Consider the following 20,614-nt stretch of genomic DNA (forward strand, 5'->3'; position numbering starts at 1 on the left):
AAAAATTAGCCAGGTGTGATGATGGGCACCTGTAGTCCCAGCTACTCAGGAGGCTGAGGCAGGAGAATCATTTAAACTGAGGAGGTGAAGGTTGCAGTAAGCCAAGATCACACCACTGCACTCCAGCCTGGGCGACACAATGAGACGCTGTCTCAAATAAAAAAATAAATAAATAAAAACAAAAATAGAATTTAATCCTCTTCAATTTATTGTATTTTAAAAGAAATTCAGCAAAAATCCTGTGCACAGGTAAAGATGAAACCGATAACGGCTCATCAGTGCCTGAAAATCAGACCCACATCTGCAGACAGTGACACGAAAGAAGCAGAATCCTCAGGAATGACATACAAACATTAGGTGGGTGTTGTGTGCCTCAGCATGTATTTCCCTCTTTCCTACATGTCAAAACTTTTGAAAACTTTGACCATGAATTATCTCCCTGAAGAGGAGATCAAATTTAACAAGCTCTTTGAAAGGAAAAAAAATCTGTATTTCCTTTCAAACTTCTACTATCGAAATACAGATACTCCTCACTTCTTAGAATAGATTTATTTGATGATGTTTGCGTTGAACCTTAGGTTTATCTGAAGTGTAACCTTTTTTTTTCACTGAGTAAATCCTTCGAGTGGAATGACCTAAGGGCTTTAGGAGAGAAAGGAATTAAAATACAAGCGTTACCATCTCACGCAAGTTAGAATGACGATCATTAAAAAGTCAGGAGAAAACAGATGCTGGAGAGGATTTTACACTATTGGTGGGAGTGTAAATTAATTCAGCCATTATGGAAGACAGTGTGGTGATTCCTCAAGGATCTAGAAATAGAAATACCATTTGACCCAGCAATCCCATTACTGGGTATATACCCAAAGGATTATAAATCATTCTGTTATAAAGACATATGCAAGCACATGTTTATTGTGACACTATGCACAATTGCAAAGACTTGGAACCAACCCAAATATCTATCAATGATAGACTGGTTAAAGAAAATGTGGCACATATGCACCATGGAATACTATGCAGTCATAAAAAAGGGTGAATTTATGTCCTGCTTTGCAGGGACATGGATGAAACTGGAAACCATCATTCTCAGCAAACTGACACAAGAACAGAAAACTGAACACTGCATGTTCTCTGGGTGTTGAACAATGAGAACACATGGACACAGGGAGGGGAGCATCACACACTGGGGCCTGAGGGGTGGGAGGCTAGACGTGGCATAGCAGGGGGTGGGGGAATTGGGGAGGGATAGCATTAGGAGAAATACGAAAACAAAAACAAAAACAAAACTGTGATATGTGTATGTGGTGGAATACTACTCAGCCATGAAAAGGAATGAATTAACAGCCTTCACAGTGACCTGGGTGAAATTGGAGATTATTATTCTACGTGAAGTAACTCAGAAATGGAAAACCAAACACCATATGTTCTCACTGATACGTGAGAGCTAAGCTATGAGGACACAAAGGCATAAGAATACTACAGTGGACTTTGGCGACTTGGGGGGAAGAGTGGGAGGTGGGGGAGGGATAAAAGACTACAAACAGGGTACAGTGTGTACTGCTTGGGTGATGGGTGCACCAAGAGCTCACAAATCCCCACTAAAGAACTTATGTAACCCCATACCGCCTGTACCTCAATAACTTATAGAAAAATAAAAAGTAAAAAATAATAAAATACTGGCGTGTCAGGTGTGGCCCACGATGCAGTGTGCAGACCTGCGGGCGCCCCGCCGCACAGGTGCTCTCAGCAGCAGGGCGTCTCTGAGCATCCTCCTCACTGTTGCTTCTGCAGCGCTTGCTCTTGCTCCGATCTGCTGGTGTGTTTCAGTAGCAGGTTTCTTGATGGCACGCAGTATACTATGTCCTGATGTTGCTGAAATTTAGAAGCTTTTATTTCTAGGAAACTGTTTCTCATTCTTGTCATTCCATAAGAAACCAGGAACTAAAACTCTATGCTACAAATGGCCTGTCATGAATGTTCTCTCCGAATTCTGGCTTGGTAAGGCTGCCAGATAAGCTAGAGGACACCAGTTACATTTGCATTTCAGATTAACAAAAGTATCTGGGTCAGACTGGGGCTAAAAAAGAGGATTTGGTACTTTCCTGAAACTCAAATTTAACTGGGTGTCCTGCATTTTCATTTGCTACATCTGGCAATCCTAGGATTGTGCCAAAATTAGGTTCTGTCCTTCTCTCAAGAGCCACTTTGGGTTTATGTTCTAGGGATTATGGTGTCCTCCCAAAAACCACTTTGGGTGGATATTCTAGAAATTATGGTGCTCTTGTTGTTCTGATCGCTGGGAAACTCAGAACCAAGTTGGTGGCCCACGTGGATCAATACCATGGGGCTTTAGGGCGTGCACTGAGGTCCAATCCCACCTCCCAGCTGGCCCTCACTTTTATTACCCTCATTTTCCCTTTGCTACTCTTCCCTTCGTTAAAAAAGCAAGAGCAGCATCAGCAAACCACCTGTTTGTTGCAAATGTCATTAAATTGCTTCGTAGCCTTTTATTGAATGAGGCGTAGAATGCGTTAAAATAACACATTGATTATTGATACCCATAGAGTAAATTTTTACTCCTAATAATTAACTCTCTATTGACATGGTCTCATTAATGCTCATAGAATATTTCTGTATCAGTCCCAAGAACTAAAATTTTACTCTGAATTTTGAATCAGAAATCCCAAGTTCAGATGACCATACGTGCTTCTGAAAACATTACTAGTTTACTAGTCTTTAATTCTCATCAAAGACTAACATGAAGAGCTTTTAAGATCTTAAGGGATGCTGTTACTAGAATCCAGTGCTCAGAATATATTAGGTACAGTGGGTTTCGTGTGTTCAAAACACCTTTAAAAAACAAGAAAACAGGAATGAGAGGAATAAATGCTTACACGTTGGGTTTGGTGTGTATTGCTTGGGTGATGGGTGAACCAAAATTCCACAGATCACCACTGCAGAACTTACTCATGTAACCAAATACCACTTGTTCCCCAAAAACCTATGGAAATAAAAGATTTTTTTTTAAAAAAAGCAGGAATGAAAGTTGTCTTTAAATAGCATTCATTTATCATAAGAATGATCAAACTTGCTTTATCATTCTTAACCTCAGGATAGCATTAAAGTATTTGGCAAATGAATTTTATCTGAAACTGGCTTTGCTTTATTTACAGTTGGAAAAGAAAACAAAAATCTTGATTTTTTTTTTTTTTGTTTCTGAAATGATCTCTGTTACACAGACATATAATGATGCCTTTATTTTTAAGTTAATTACCAGCATCCTTATAATACCTCTTAAAATTTCCGAAACTATACTAGAAATTTAGAAATCGATCTATTGTATTTTCATTGCATCTTCTTTATAGCTTTTAAACACAAGCTGCTAAACATCAGTAATAAAGCATCTCTCTCCTTTTTGGCCTACACTGCTGTGAGTAGAGATAGCTCTCGCTTGTCTTCAGTCTAAATTACATGAGAATGGGATTTATGCAGGCTATAAATCTAGTAAGAATAAAGCCTTTAAGTGGTAACCAATTTTGTGGTGTCTTATAAGTATCATTGATTTGTTAATCTGAGAGTGTTTTTATAAACTGATTTGGATTAGTGAGTTCTGATAGCAGAGCTATTTTAAGCCCCTGAATGGTGTTAAGTGTAGTGAAAATAAGGCAGTAAAAATTAACCCATTGGCCCCACCTATAAATTTAAGTCACAGTCTTTGAAAGGAGAGAGCAGTCTCATTATGTGAAGTTTGCTAGTGTCTGTACCACACTGGCCGCAGAGACCATTTCTTCATAATTGGTCGTTATTGCTCTGGATTCAGGATCAGAGTCCTCAGGCACTTTGCAGAAAGGCCAACTGTTGTAATTCTTCAGGGACATTTTGTACAAGGCGCTATTAAGATGAACTTAGATTTAAATTGGGGAGTTATATTTCTCTGTTATAAAACATAATGGGGAAGGTGGCTTCTCTTCTCTAAAGTCTCATAGCTAGTGAATACTGGAAATGTACTATTTCAACAGAAAGAATGCAAGGATACTCTACTCAGAGATGCATGAAAGAGAATTTTTTTCAGTGGAAATAGCAGAAGAACAGAAATGAAAGAGATAGATTTTAGTCTTATGTTTTAATACTGATTGATTGATTGATTGATTGATTTTTACAAAATCTCATTTAGAAATGGAGCTTAAGGTGTTGGCACAGAATAAGTGCTTGCATCATGAGGACTGGAGTACTTTCATTTCTATACCAGGGTAGCTAGCTGGAGTAAAGATGAGCAAGAATGTGGAACTTAGAGGAGAAACCCAAAACTCAAGTCCCGCTGACCTGGATTTTGCTACGGCGATGTAACGGCAAAACCAAAGATGCAGGTTGGGCGCGGTGGCTCACCCCTGTAATCCCAATGCTTTGAGAGGCTGGGGTCGGAGGATTGCTTGAAACCAGGAGTTCTAGATCACCTTGGGCAACATAGCAAAACCCTGTCTCTATAAAAAATTTTAAAATTAGCCAGGCATGGTGGCACATACCAGCAGTCCTACCTACTCTAGAGGCAGAAGCTAGAGGGAGGATTGCTCCCAGGAGCCAAAGAGTTTGAGGCTGCCATGAGCTGTGATGTCAACACTGGGTGGCAGAGTGACACCTTGCCTGTTAAAAAAGCAAACAAACAAAAGACAGGCACAGAATTGTGTGTTTAGGGAAACAAGGAGCTTCCTTACACATTGACCCTGATGGAAAATGAGAACACGACCTTATAAATAAATAGATAAGAGGCTACTGGGGCCAATTATGTAGAGGTCGCTGAGATTTCAGTTGTGTGTTGCACCTGCTGCCTGGCTTGAGTGTCTTCGGTGTCAAGACCTCAGGGCTATAGTAGAAAATAAAAAAGAAGGCAAGGAACAGGAGGACCAACTACTTAATGTGCTTCAGGAGTGTGAGAGAAGGGCCAAATGTCTGTCCAGACTTCTGCAGCGAAGCCTGAAATGTACCATCCCTTTGTGTCTTGAAATGCTGACGTCTACATGGATACATTCCAGGGACAAGAAATTCTTATGGGATTTGAGCTACAATTTGAACACTATTTAACTGTTAGTCACCATTTAATTGTTCAATACACAAAATTTGAGATGCGAATATAGCGGATTCTATTTGGGGTTTAGAACAGAGTTTGGGTTTAATTTCTCTTTGATACAACATACCTGTCTGCAAAGGAGGACTTCTGTTTTCTACGAGCTCATCTACTAATACTGATTATTTGAGATTATTCTGATATAACTGTAATGATTTCTGAAGCAAGACTCAATCATCAGTCACAAAAACTCATGATACACTACTAAGCCATGTTTCACAAATGCAAGAAAACCAAAGCTCAAATGATCTATGAATCTAATAGATCAACAAAACCTTCTTGTACAGTGTGTATTGCATAGACTCTGTTTGCTCTGAGCTGTCAGTAAGCATTTAATGGGGCCTGTGTGCTTCAGAAAGAGAATATTAGTGCTTAACTCACACTCTGAGGCTTCCTCCCAAATGCCTCCCTGGAAAGGAACACCGACTACAGATAAATCAGATAACCGGGCTTTTTTCTTTTCATTTAAATGTTGGGAAGAAATGAAACCAGATTCTGAAGTGTTTTGTCTGGTTTTTCTCCAAACACAAATTGAGCTTCGTACAAATGGAGAAGCCATTGTTGACATTCATTGACAGATCTGAAGCAATGCATTCTTTATGAAATAGCACTGCATTGCTAATAAAGCCATCCCGGCAGCCAGGCTTGTGCTGTTTAATTTGTTTCCATGGTGTGATAGTATAATTTTGACATGCTGAAAAATCGCTGCACAGAGACTCATCCTGCAATTGTTACTGAGCCCATTTTCAATACAACATTCGTTATTGAGGTGTTTGGGATGTCTTCTGAGAAGCAATATCCTAAATGAAGCTGGGTGTAGAAGCCCCCTGATGTATAATGGAGTTTTGTATCCAGCTTCAACTTATCTCAAATCTATTTAAACAGATATTCATTGCACACTTTTTATTGGATAGGACAGCTACTCTCTTACAATAAAACCAGGGAATCCTCAGCATCATTTCTTTTTACCTTTGGATGGAAGCGTAAGGGAGACATGTTAAAAGATTTTCTTTCAATAACAGGCCAACCATAAGGTTTTCCTCCCCAATTTGGCATGTGAAGATGATAATAGAACAATTATATTAAATTAACTAATCTTACAGAATAGATTTTTGTGCTTTTTATACTATGTTTAATTTCAGATTTTGCAACACCATTATATCCAGAGCAATTACGTGGGTGACTGCTCTGTGAGTCACCAACTGAAATAGAAAGGTTGGGCTCTGGTGTCCTATTTGATTGGGAAGCTGGAAGGACAGGCTGTATTGAGCACAGATATTTTTCATAATTATGTTGCCTGCAGGGTTGCCACCTGTCCTAATTTGATGTGATTAAGGTGAAATGCAAAAACTGTTCTCGTTTCTCTCAGAGTGGAATGATGCCAAGATTCATCCTAAGGAAGGAAGAAGAGATGAATACATACACAGCCAAGGAGAGGAGGGATGTGTCTCTAGTACTCTGGGGAAGTGGGGGACATTGGCCTCGCTGTGATTGGCAGTGTAAGTTTGTAGACAAATTCTGAAGAGTGTTTTGGCAGGAATTATCAAAATGCTAAATGGAATTAATACTTTCACCCAGTGGTAGTTGCACTTTGGGGAGTGTGTCCTATTTAATGCCTTGAATGGTTTGCAAATACGCATGTCTAGGTGACTCACTGACACCGATGTGATCATTAGGATTTGCTTAAAGGATGTTGCTGTAGGATGCAAAGTGAAATAATGGCCATTCACATTATTAGGTAGAAAAAACAAGTGACAATTTCACACATAGTATGATGCAACGTATTTAAAATTGAATGTGTGTTGATGTATGTGCAGGCAGTGAGTTATCCAGGAAGTGATTCACAAAAAATACTGATGAATGTCTCTGGGTGGTAGAATTGCTAATTTCTACCCTTCTCAACATTTTAATATTTTATAATGACCATGAAAACAAAGCTATTTTACTTTTGAAAAAGACCTTTAAAAAAGGGAATTGTAAATATTAAACACTTTCTGAACCTCTCCTAAATAGGAAAAAAACCTAGAAATGTTCATCTGACACCAATACTTCTGAGAAGAGAAAAATACATATGCCATATTGCTATAGCCTGTTAGTGCCATTATGTAACCCAATTTTCTTAATTTCTTATCCTAAGATGTGCTTTTTTCCTTAAACATTATCTTTTTGGAATAACATAACACCATTTGTCCTAACCACTACCTAGTCTGTATAAATATTTTTTCATTTGTCCTGAAAATTGGAAAGAGAATCTAAAGGAACTGTATATAACCTATCTCCTAGAGTGACATCATATCACCAAGAAAAAAAAGAAAAGAAAAAAGAGTGAGGAATGAAAGCCAAACAGAAAAGCCAAAACAGAAAAGCATTTTAGCCTTTTTTGTAAAGCTGTATAGTTTATTATCACAAAATTAACTGGTAAACCATGGATCTATTTTGGTTTATGGTTTTCAAGATCTTACAGAATGTTTGTTGTTTTGAAAGAGGCCATCTCACTAGAAAGATGCTACCTGGAATTTAGTCACTGGCCATAAGGGCTTCTGTGGTCTTCATCCTATGTCAGCCCTATGCTGGGGTCAGCTACATGGATGCAGCATTGAGCTTCCCAACCTGGGTGAACGTGGATCTGAGTCACAAGACAACAGCTCTGAACTTGCTTCATGTGTTTATGACACTTACATCTGGTTTAATTTATCCCTGTTACAAAATTAATAATAGTCTACAAATGCAGTCTTTTCTAGTTCAGATTCTATCTGCTACACCCAACATTGTAATGTATAGATCTTCGGAGAACTTTCAACTTTGGAGACTCTAAATTGTTTCAAGTTTAACTCAATGTTTGAATAAGAGTTGGTGTTCTCATATAGGAATGTTTCTGCTATTATAGAATAAGATGAATTATCCAAAGAATTGGGTTGTCATTGGAAATTCTACCTTTTAAAATATCTCCTTTAAAATGGTTTTGGTTTTTGTTTTTTTGTGTGAGCCAGAGAGCTGTTTAGAAAAAGCACTTTACACTTTGGTAAAAACCAGTAGATGAAAGCAGTGTTTCCAAATTCACCATTCAGTCCTGTGTGGAGCTCTGGGTGCAGTAAGTAACAAGTTAAGTCAAAAAGTCCTTTTCTGATCTGGAGGTTAGACAGGAGAGTGGACATGAGTGAAGGATGCCCTAACGCCTGTGAGGAGGGGCTGTTTCACTAACGTGTGTCCTCAGCTCTCTGCGCAGTAAATGCTGAGTCGGTGATAAAACCTGACACAGGAAAGGAGTGTGTGTGTCAGAACTCACTAGCTGAGCATGGCTCCCCACCCTCTGTACTAGCAGCTAGGTAGGACCACGTTTCCATCCCTCACCTTGAAGTCCCCAAACAGAATCTCAGCCTTCTGAGTCAACATCCATTGTTGATGTTCATTCTCAGGCCAACAATTCAATTTTTCTCTCATGTTTTCCATTCCATTTCCTGTCTCTTGCTTACTGTTGATGGCATAAGCCCAATGCCCTTCACCTTGTCCATAAATGAGTCTTTGCTTCCGATCGTCCAGTGACTCAGACCTCAGAATTGTGCATATCCTCTTCCGTTACCCTCTTCCATGTCAGCACATTATATCTGTTTCCAATTGCAGGTCTCTTCTCTCTCAACACTTCTCAAAAAAACTCCTTTGGTTTTTGTACTTATTGGACATAGTAGTTCATTGACATCGTAAAGTCACTAAAAAACCAAACGCAAATACAATGGAGACAAACACTTTGTGAACTTAGACCAGAAGAACAGCACAGAAATACTAAAACGACCTCTTTGTTGACAGGCTCTTTCACTACAGTAGCTTTACTCATGCCTATGAAATTCCTTAAAGTAAAAATTGGTACAAAGAAGAATTTTTTTTTGAGACAGAGTCTCACTCTGTTGCCCAGGCTGGTGCAGTGGTGCCATCTCAGCTCACTGCATCCTCTACCTCCCAGGTTCAAGTGATTCCCCTGCCTCAGCCTCCCAAGTGGCTGGAGGTACAGGGGCCTGCCACCAAGCCCAGGTAATTATTTTTGTATTTTTAGTAGAGACAGGGTTTCGCCATATCTCGAACTCCTGACCTCAGGTGATCTGCCTGCCTCAGCCTCCCAAAGTGCTGGGATTATAGGTGTGAGCCACGGCACCCAGCCAACAGAGGAACTTGTAAACACAGAAATGCAGAGAGGTGAAAGTTTTTCCTAGGATAATCTTCACCTTTGACACACTGACAAGATCAGCGTCTATTGAGCTTCATTTTCTAGTTGGTAAGTGCTTACTTAAAACAAATTGTCTCTAAATGAATTTCTTATCAAAGCCTGCATGACAAAGGGCTGGATTTAACTGTCTGGAGATCCTTATTCCAGGGCCATGGTGCAGTCACCTAAGCAGCACACCAAGGTCAAGGTCCCAGTGTTTTAGAGGCACCTGGTTGAACACTTATGATGCTGCACTTCAAAACACGAATAGCAAATTTGAGCTCATTGGTGTAACTCCCTGACAGACGAGAAGTACTCGGATTCATCATTTTAGCTAATTGAAGAATAATTACTAATTCTCGTGGTAAAATGCAAAGATCTGGGCAATCAAACCATAGTGTAATTAACAATATACTCAAAGCTGTGTGGGTTTTTCACCCTATCATAGAAGCTATTGTCCTTTAAATTGGATTTTTGTTTTATTTTCATCTTATCTCTTTCAAATATATCTCACCCCAGAATGTATACTCTGAATATATAAAAGCAGTGATGCTATATAAAAGCAGTGATGAATTTAAATGGCAAAACTTAGAGTGCTTGCAAAATTATTAGGTTTTGTTTTTTTATAAGAACTTGAAATATGCCTTTCAGTAATGAATGCAATTATGCCTACACTAAGATGAATAAGAGAAACCAATTGCACGGTACTAAAGTGACAAGGGAAATTACTGAAATGAATTTAAAATACAAAAAAACCAAAAACATAAATACTGTTAAGTACTTGTAAAAACATAAATTATTTTCTCTTCCCCCGTCCCATTCCGCGTTTTCCTCGGCCCCTCTCTTTACCTCATTTTTAAAGAATTGTGTTCATTTAAGAAATTCCTCAGTTTAAAGAATTGCATCTATCCCTTAAGTCCAATGACTTGTATTTATTTAATAACTGTTTTGAATATGATTTATTTCCTCAAACATAATAGTGCCTGAATATGCCCCCCAAGGAAGGCCAGTTTACAGAACACATTCTATGGGAAGTATAGAGTACAAATATAAATTCTAGAAGTTTCCAGTTTATAAACAGGGGAGTGTTCCATGAATGTTCATGTCTATAAGTTGTTTGGAACTCAGAATTCTTTTCTCCTAAAGAAACCTCATTAACCATGATAATTAGATGCCCAGCTAGCTCTCTATGCCCTGTGTAACCAGGTCTTATATGATTGGAACTGCCCTTTTTGCTTGCATCCACTTGGGGATTACAATCCCACAACTTCTCTTTTTCCCAACGTTAACTAGACACTGGCATGTTCACAAACAACCACCATAGTCTATGGAAAAACACATTAAAGGGAGCACAAAATTCCATCTCCTTTACTTCCTCCCTTTCCCTTCTGCTGTCAACCAAGGACAAACTTTTGAGAGCAGGAGGAGAAAGAAAATAATGGATTAGGATCCCTTTCACTCTGAGAGCCTCCCATTCCCAGTGGCCACTCATGTGTTGACCAGCCAGATTAAATTTGTGATCTGAGGGATGCTGGATGATGAAAACACCCGCCCTCTAAAATGTATCATCACCACTCAAAATATAGGTCAATAACAAAGGAAGAACTTTATGAAATTCAAAGGTAGAGGCAAAACACCAAGAATATAAACACAATTCAGAATTTTTAAGTTGTTTTGACATCATCATGACATACAAATAAGAGAAATGAAAATGACAAGTAATCTTTTGTTACTGCATGTTCTACCTTGGCATCTGTGTCAAATCTCCCAAATGACCACAGAAAATGTGTGGCAGAGCAGCGCCGATTAGATCTAGTGCAGGAAGTGACACCATCGTGTGAACAGTCATGGAGGTGTCACAGAAAAGAGACGTCAGGGGAGGGTGTTCATAGAGCCTGAGAATCTGGGCTTAAGCGCTTACAGCAGATCTTTCAAGGTGGGAAACTGATGGGAGTTGAGCAGATGAATGACGTAGTAGTTTGGGGTCAGTGGACACAACAAGACAATGTCCTAAGGAAGCCTTCATCAGGAAACTGTTGTCTTATACAAGAGCTATTGCCCAGATGAACCGTCTGTTCTCTTGTTAAGAGAGATGGCTATTCACATGAGCAAACTGTCTGGTTAAATTATTTGCAGGAGTTTCTTGAAGCTAACACTGAAGTTATTTATTGCTTTACAAGCTTCTCTTCCAGGGCAGGATTTTCCTGGATCAAATAATTAGGTCTCAGTGGTCTCAGTTCTCAGCCCCAGTAGGTAGGCTGTGTGTATGCAGGTGCTTTCAATTCTCACCTGCAGCCAAGTAGCTGCTTGGCTTTCTCAGATACTCCAGGATTTGGCCTCTTTGATTCCAAGCCTTCTCCTCCTCCTCCTCTTCTTGTTTTTTTTTTTTTTTTTTTTTTTTTTTTTTTTTTTTTTTTTTTTTTAGTGCTCTCTGCTCACTTGGTTTCTCCATCTACTTGGTTTGTTGTTGTGTGTCTTGTTTCTTCTGCAAGCTCCAGGAAGGCAGAATCCCTGCCTGATTTGTTTATGATTTCTTTAAGGCCCCTGGCCTTATGCATAGCAGATATACACTGAAGAGTTGTTTGGTAAAGAATCAATGAGTATTTGCTTGGAATTCACCTCCTGCCAATAAGGATAATATTTATTATTAGTTGTGAAATGATTTCTGATTGTGTCTCATTATCGACTAGACTGATTGTTTCCCGGCACCTCATTTGAAGATAGATCATCTCATAGTCACTAGAGATGACCCAGCATGGACGTTTGGATTACTATAGCAGCTGTGACAAACCAGAAAATACCAATCTGCATCAATTTTGATATAAATTGTGAAATCACAGCTATCCGAGCTTCATACACACTCTGTTGAGCCCCTGAAAGACACCTTGCATGCCCCTTGGGTGGTAACGGCCTCATCTACAAGTAAGAAATTGAATAAATGATGTTTCATGGCTTCTTTCAGCTCATTCCGAAAGCTTCAAAATCCACAAAGTCTCATGCTATCCTTCTCAGATAAGTTATGCCTACTGATTAGTGGTTCTGTTGGAAGGTTTTCCTTCCCCAAACTACATTCATGCTCATAAACTCCAGTCTATACATTATTGAATTTTATTCAGTCTTTCCCAAGATTATTTTTAGATGTACAATACTTTAAAGTTTTCATCTAGAGTTTTTATTATAAAAAGTTCCAGACGTACAGTTAGATATTTAAAATAGCATAATCAATGTCCATGTACACACTACTCAGCTTTGATAACTTCATTAGTTTAGTTCTTTTTCTGCCTCGATTTCACCATCTTTGAAATGGGGATAAAAACAGTACCTGCCTTATAGGGTTGTTGGAAGGATTAAATGGATTACAGACAAAACGCTGTGAAGAGTGTTTTGTTCCTACTAAGTGTCATAGAAGTGTTAACTTTTATTTTTAACAATTATTGTAATACACTTTAGAGACAGATTTGAACAGCACCGCCCCTTCCACAGTCCTGTTCCTCTTTGCCCTCCCCCTGAATTTGATATATACTGCAGTGATGCTGACTATTTGTATGCATTATTTTATATTCTTAGTATACTTGTATGTATCAACATTGTTTAGTAGATTCTCTAAACTTTCTGTAAATGACATTGCAGTGTGCATAAACGATTGCAACTTTTTTCTCCACTTTATGATTTCAAGATTTATCTGTTTTGACACATTTCGCTATAGCTAACCCATATTAACTCACTTCCTAAAAACCTTTGCTTCCGTGTCATGGTCTCCCAAGAAATGAACTCCTAACTACATTAGCCAACCCTGCCCTTTATACTGTTGTATTTTCTCTTTTCCACACAGCGCTGATGACCATCTAAAATGTTACATCATTTACCTATTTATTAGTTTATTTTTATTGTCTCTCACCCCTTTAGAATGCAAGCCCCCATTTTTCTCTATTTTAATTTTTTCTCGGACGTAACCCAAGTGCCCTAATAGTGCCTGGCACAAAGTGGGCACACCTTGACTATTTGTGGAATGATTTTATCTTTTCTGCTGTTGATGGTCATTTCAGATGGGTCCTTTTGTTGTTGCTGTTATTACAAAAAAGTGTTGCAGTAAATATTCTATTACATGTCTCCTTCTGTAACCATGTAAGTTTCTCTCCGGTGTGTATACCTGTAAGTACATTGTGAGGTGGAAGGTGAATATCTTCAGGATTCCCTTTAACTGGCTTAGGATATCTTGGGACTCAGCAAGTATTGGCTACTGAGAAAGAATGCATGAATAATCCTTTATATACATAAATAAAAACCCATCAGCAGAGAGAAATGATTAAAATAAGCTTGGCTTTATTTATTAAAGTGATGAGGCTTTGAACTTGATCATATGGAGTCCTACTGCTGTCTGAACGCAATTGCTCCGTCAAGATCGCTTAGTAAATTTTCCATGGATCCTATTAACGCCTGGCTCCTAGACTAATTCAGAAATGGCTACCTCAGCAAAGCGTACAGCAACCCTAATCAACCTGGCTTAGCTGGAGTAGTGAGGAACCCATCAGATTCCTTCACCGCTGCAGCCCAACCTGCAGACGTGGCCCCGCTCTCTGGCCTGTGCTCAGAGGTCCTTGTTCCGTCTTGCTGCATTGTCTTTGATCACATTGAATCATCATTTATTTCTGATGCCATTTCATTGTTAGTCGGTTTCCTTTTCTAAGTTGAACTTAGGGGGAAATAGAAGGTTACCATTATTGTCAAGCCTGCATTAGGGATTCTAAGCTATAGCCCAGAGAGAAATTAATCCTCAAAGCGTTTCGCACCAAACAGCAGCAATCTGCAAATTGCAGATTATTTGTGTCATGTGGCCAGTGCCAGGAGCACATCAGAGAGCTGAAATCCATTTCCATTTCTATCCCAAGCCTGGGTGCTCACGATTTTCCATTGAACCCAAAGGATATCACAATTGCTCCTGTGATGATTTGCAGGGAAATTAAAAGAAAAAATAGTGATTGAAGACTCATGTGGTTTTTAATGCTTCTCAATGGAATATATTCTCCAAATGAGTTTTCCCTACTTTACAGCATGATTGTTGAGGAAATTCAGCAAAAACTTTCTGAAAACATTGTGGCTCACTTAATCTCTTAAAGGTTTTGTTTTGTTTTGCTTTGGGTTGCTTTTTTTTTTAGTAGCTGTCAGTGACTTTGTGGAAATGCTCTACAGCTGTGTGATGCATTTTCACTGAGGCTATCATTCATTCTCAATGAAATCACCAGTTAGATGATAAAATGACCTTTATCATGTAGCAACAGAATGAAAGTAAATGTTGATTACAAATACTAATTGAAATAAAGGGCCCAGTTTTGAAGTTATCCGTTAAAAAAAGATTCAATCCTGTCTTCATATGCTTTTTAACAAACTGTCTTATTCATTTTTAATACCAAAAAGCTAGTATTCATTGAACACCAGTGAGCTCAGATTTTTAGAAAACATATGTAAGAGATGAGGGAAGGGTTTAATAACCAGAGGAAAAACGCATCAGAAAAGCACAAACCTGTGAGCATGGCATCAGGATAGCCCGGAACAAAGTGAAATTCTCATTTAAATTGCTGAGGATAGCAGAATGGGCTTCAAAAGTGGAGTCCAGGACAGGAAAAGATAGTGAGAGAAGAGCAGGCTGTTGTCGACAAAGGTAACACAGTGTCAATATGTAAAAACACTACTCAAGGGCCTGGCGCAGTGGCTCACATCTGTAATCCCAGCACTTTGGGAGGCTGAGACAGACCGATTACTAGGTCAGGAGTTCAAGACCACCCTGGCCAACATGGTGAAACCCCATCTCTACTAAAGATACGAAAAATTAGCCAGTGTGGTGGCACATGCTTGTAGTCAGCTACTTGGGAGGCTGAGGCAGGAGAATCACTTGAACCCAGGAGGTGGAGGTTGCAGTGAGCTGAGATCGTGCCAGTGCACTCCAGCCTGAGTAAAAAAAAAAAAAAAAAAAGAAAAGAAAGTAAAGTGAAGACAGAATATGGCGTATACAAATACTTTAAGTGCCAATAGATGTCCAAACACTGCTGTTATGTTTCAGAGATGCTGCCAGGAATCTCTGAGATATGATAAAGAGTTCAGAATGAGGAAAGATTGAATCTCAAAAGTTGAAAAGCAGTGAGCTTTATACCAGTTTTATCCCTCAGCCACCCAAAGAAAAAAATCATGTGAGCACTTACTCACATATTACGTAAGGAATACTCATTACATAAAGTGATGTGCGGTCATTAAGAGTCAATTCGGATTTACCAAAAATGGATGCAAAAGAACCCATTAGTGAGGGAGGTGATGCACAAGGGCATGGGAAGATTGGATGTGCTATCTTTAACTCTAAATCCGGAAGTAGTACTGTGGTTTTTATTCGTCAGGCCCGTTTTTCTCCTCCCTGCCACCTCCACCCCCTCCACTAACTTCTTCCTGTCTTTCTACACGAATGCATTCTGTGTGCCCGTCTTGCAGTTCTAGTTTTCTTATTTTTAAGCTTCATCTTAGCACACTGAGTTTATATCTGGCCATTTCCCCACACTGATGTTCCTGTGATGAGCACGTTCGCAGGTAGCCTTCTGAGGTCTTCTTAAATATCTTGACCCCTTCCAGCTGTTCCCATCTAACTCTGTGCTGTCTCTAGTCCTGTTTTTGCTGTGGTGGTGGTCTGAACCCACCAGGTGTTTCAAGTAATCATCCAGTCTTCTGTTGAAGATGTTTATATATGAGCTACCATCACCATCGGCCTTTTCACTTGCGTCTTAGGAGACTGCCAGAATACAAACTCTGAAGATAAGCTAATTTAAAATTTTGTTTCTTATTTTACCCAGAATTAAAATAAGTCAAAGCCATTTTTCTCAAGTTTGAGTGACATAAAATACCACTTGGAAAGAAACAAAACATTCTCTGAAACACCCAAGGTTGAATGAAATTATTTTTAAGACAATATGTCGTAAATGCATCTAGATGTAAACCAGGCTGTAAACACTTTATGCTTATACAACTGAAAGGCCCAAATAAAAACATGTCAATTAAGTACAACGGAAAGTACAAGACCAAAATATTCTGATGGACTCTATCACCTTAACATGGCAGCAATGGCAGCAGCTGTCACTTTACTGACACTAAAGCGAGGCTTGAGATCCGAACAGGCCCCTGATGGATTGGTCCAGATACGTTCCATCTCAGTGTGGCTAGGACCTTGAGCTGCAGGCTGCTTCCCTTCCCCCACCACTTCTCCTGTAAGTCAACCCCTGGGACACTTGGCCCCAGACCATAGAGACCATGGGACGTCACTGGCCGGGGAACCCTCCGTTGTATTCTGTCTACTCTTTTCTCATTCATTTCAGCAAACTAAACTATGAGGACTTATTCCCAAAGAGATCAAAAGCACAGGAACTGACACGAGGCTGAATTTCTTTTCTTTCTTTCCTTTTTTTTTTTTTTTTTTTTTAGACTGAGTATTGCACTCCAGACTGTCGCCCAGGCTGGAGTGCAATGGTGTGACCTCAACTCACTGCAGCTCTGCCTCCTGATCTCACACGATTCTCCTGCCTCAGCCTCCCAAGTAGCTGGGATTACAGGTGCACACCACCACAGCTGGCTAATTTTTTTTTTGTATTTTTAGTAGAAACGGGGTTTAACTGTGTTGACCAGACTGGTCTCAAATTCCTGACCTCATGATCCACCAGCCTTGGACTTCCGAAGTGCTGGGATTACAGGCAGAATCCAACACGCCTGGCTGATGCTGAATTTCATAGCAGTTTTTGGCTAAATGGAAGCCAATCAGATGATCCAGAATATACTTTTACTATTGTTTAGATAATCATCCGAGTAGCAGCCCCAAAATGAACACCTTCTCAGAAAGAATCTCCAGCCTGCAAGCCTCGGGGGCCTCTCATTGGAGAAGCACTCGGCTCAAGCATCTGTGTCTCACTTGAAGGATCTAGCTTTCCTCCTCTGCAGTACCAGATGAGCCTGTGGCGACTAATGTATTATGTTTTCTACTAAAATATTCACCTCGAAATTTCTATTTATTTTCTCGGTGATATCACCTGTTTACATTTGTATTTAAATTTTGTTCACATTTTTATAATCTTTTGTGCTACTCAGTAAACATTTATGAAGCACTCTCTCAAAGTATGAAATATAGGATTTCTATAGGATCTATAGAGAAAGAGATAGGAGGACATTTCCTAGGGGAACGGCTCACACAATTATGGAGGCCAAGCAGTCCCGCAGTCTCTGAAAGCCGGAGAATCAGGAAAGCCTTTGGTCTCATTCATTTGGAGTATGAAGGCCTGAGAACTAGGGGCGGTGGTTTTGGGGATCTTGTAAGTCTTCGAGTCAAAAGGCCTGAGAACAGGAAATCTGATGTCTGAGACTCCAGAAGAGAAAGATAATTTGCTGTTCTCTGCCCCCTTGTTCTGTGCAGGCTGTCATGCTCAAAGTGCCCTCAGTGGATGGGATGGTGCCTGCCAACATTACTGAGAGTGGGTCTTCTTGGTCCATTGAGTTAAATGGATTGGTCCATTGATTTAGTGTTTCAGTCTCTCCCAGAAACACTCTCACACACACACCCAGTAATAACATGTTATCAGCTAGCTGGGCACCCCTTAGCCCAATCAAGTAGACACACAAATTCATCATCATACCCAGTAAAATTCCTCTCTAAAGTATCGTGTGCAAGTATTCATTTAGCCTGTGTTGAAGAATCTCCAGTTACTAGCTTATAAGGCAATTTACTCCATTTTTTTGTTGGTTAAATCCTACTCTGTAAAACAATGCACAAATCGATCTTTATTGCAATGGGCACGTTCACCTGTGTGAATACGGGTTTTCCCATTCTTCAGCCTGCCCTTCCCCAGATAAACGCTCTCGGGGCCTCTGACCACTCTCACATCACAATGCTGAGGAATATGAGAAATGGCTCCATAATTTAGTTCATATGTTCTGCATGCAATCCAGTTTCTTTAATAGGCAGTTAAACAGATTATGTATTCCATAGGTCTTATCTCAACGAAACAGGTTTTTATATCAATTTTGTTTCCAGAGAGAATAAGATAACTGAACCTGTCAGAGTGGCTCACTCCTGTAATCCCAACACTTTGGGAGGCTGAAATGGGAGGGTCACTTGAGCCCAGGAGTTTGAGACCAGCCTGGACAGCATAGTGAGAACCTATCTCTACAAAAGATTAGGAAAAAAAACAACTTAGCCAGGCATGGTGGTGCACACACCTGTAGTCCCAGCTACTCGGGAAGCTGAAGCAGGAGGCTACCTTCAGCCAGGAGGTCAAGGCTGCAGTGAGCCATGATTACACACTGCACCCCAGCCTGGAGTAAGACCCTGACTCAAAAAAATAATAACATAAAGGACCACAACCTAATATCAAGGAATAGTTCTATTGAAATACAGGGATGCAACGCATTTTACCTAATATTAAGCATATACTGGTCTGAATTTTATGTATCTATACATTTGGCCCTCAAACAATGGAGGCTTAGGAACACCGACATCCCTAAGTCAAAAAAAACTATGTGGAACTTTTGACTCCCCCAGAAATTAACTACTAATAGCCTACTGTCAACTAGAGGCCCTACCTATAGCATAAATAGTCTGTGAACACATGTTTTATAGATTATATAAAATATTATATTTCTTAAAGTGAATAGAGAAAAGAAAATGTTATTAAGAAAATCATAAGGAAGAGAAAACGTATTAACTATCCATTAAGTGAAAGTGGATCATCATAAAGGTTTTCGCCTGCATTATCTTCACGGCAAGTGGCTGAGGAGGAGGAGGGAGAAGGGTTGGTCCTGCTGTCTCAGGGGTAGCAGAGGCAGAAGAAAAATCTGTGTATAAGTGGACCCACAAAGTTCACACCTATGTTGTTCAAGGGTCAACTGTATTTTATTTTACATAGAATATATATTATATATGTTATTTTATTATAAATATATATATTTAGGCCAATACTTAATTATATAATTATATAAAATTATATATTTATATATAATTTATGTATACAAGGCCAATATTTATATTAATTTTATAATTATATAAAATTATATATTTATATATAATTTTTATGAGTTATATATGTATAAAACATATAATATTTAATGTATAGATATGAGTTATCATTATCTAATTAAATGATATTAAGCATACACTGGCCAAAAGTTTATATATCTGTACATTGGCATACATTTTACGTATCTATACATTAAATATAATTATATTTTATACATATTTTATATTTTAATTATATGTTCCCATATATATATATATACATACACATACACATATATAATTTACCTATTTATTTACTTTATTTTACGACTGAAGAAGGAAACTCTGAAAGCCTAAAGAGGCTTGGATTGACTGGGTGGCACAAGGAAGTGCGGGCAGCAGGACTGCTGGGGCTTCTCTCTCGGTCCTTCTGTGAGATGCCCTTTCCACACTCAAACACAGGATCTCACAGGTCTTCACAAAGCCTCTTGGCAAAACCAGGCAAGGTACTAATCCCCAGCTGAGCCCTTCGAAGAGCGAACACCTGGCTGCCCTGCCTTTGTTCCTACCTCTCGCTGAGCAGGTCCCTGGCCTTGAGAGTGAGCAAGCAGGACATGACAAATAAGTCAGAGCCTGTGGTCACCAACTCCCCCACTCTGGCCCCATGGAGTCCTGGCTGTACATGAGGAACAAGTGACATTCTGGACATGTTTCTAAGAACCAGAGTGGCGTGATATCCTAAGGCCAGATCATAATCAGAAGGGAGAGAAGCCCTGGCCAGTCACGAGCAACTGTTTTCTAAAGAGGTGTGGTTGGAGGCCAGGCAGCTGCCATAGCTCTTTGGAGGGTCTGGCCTTTTTTGTGGTTGGTTAGATGTGTGTTTTTCAGGTGCACATCTGCGTCCTCCCAAAAGGCAACGCTGGCCATGGACAGTCATAACTGTATGTAAGAATGTATAACCACACAGAGTGAAAATGACGTTTTTGTGATTAATTCTTCTTTCCAACAGCTGGCTGTCCCAACTCCTTGATTAAAGAGCTCCATCACTTCAGGATTCTGGGAGAAGAGCAGGTGAGTTAGCATCTCAAAGGCTGCGTCAGACTGTCATGAAATATAGACGCTAATGAGACAGTTTGGGGTCCCCAGGGAGGCCAGGTATGTCTCCTGACCCTGGGCGCCCTGAAATGGGGAAGAAAACCATGCCGGAGATATGTGTGAGGACGCTTTTCTCCTCTTCTATCCATCAGACCTGACAGGTTATTAATTGCTACATCTG

General features: G+C 39.6%; 1 protein-coding gene across 2 annotated transcripts in view; it reads left to right on the top strand.

Annotated features, from left to right (window-relative positions):
* PRKN (parkin RBR E3 ubiquitin protein ligase) overlaps nucleotides 1-20,614 on the top strand; it is a 1,415,352-nt gene that overhangs the window by 1,170,073 nt on the left and 224,665 nt on the right. For both annotated transcript variants that reach the window (XM_017537276.2, XM_037741740.1), the window contains exon 8: nucleotides 20,348-20,409. In XM_017537276.2, coding sequence (XP_017392765.1) covers nucleotides 20,348-20,409 — 62 coding nt within the window. The remainder of the gene's footprint in view (nucleotides 1-20,347; nucleotides 20,410-20,614) is intronic.

This window comes from Cebus imitator, unplaced genomic scaffold (genome assembly GCF_001604975.1).
Source record: "Cebus imitator isolate Cc_AM_T3 unplaced genomic scaffold, Cebus_imitator-1.0 Scaffold6, whole genome shotgun sequence".
Lineage (NCBI taxonomy): Eukaryota > Metazoa > Chordata > Mammalia > Primates > Cebidae > Cebus > Cebus imitator.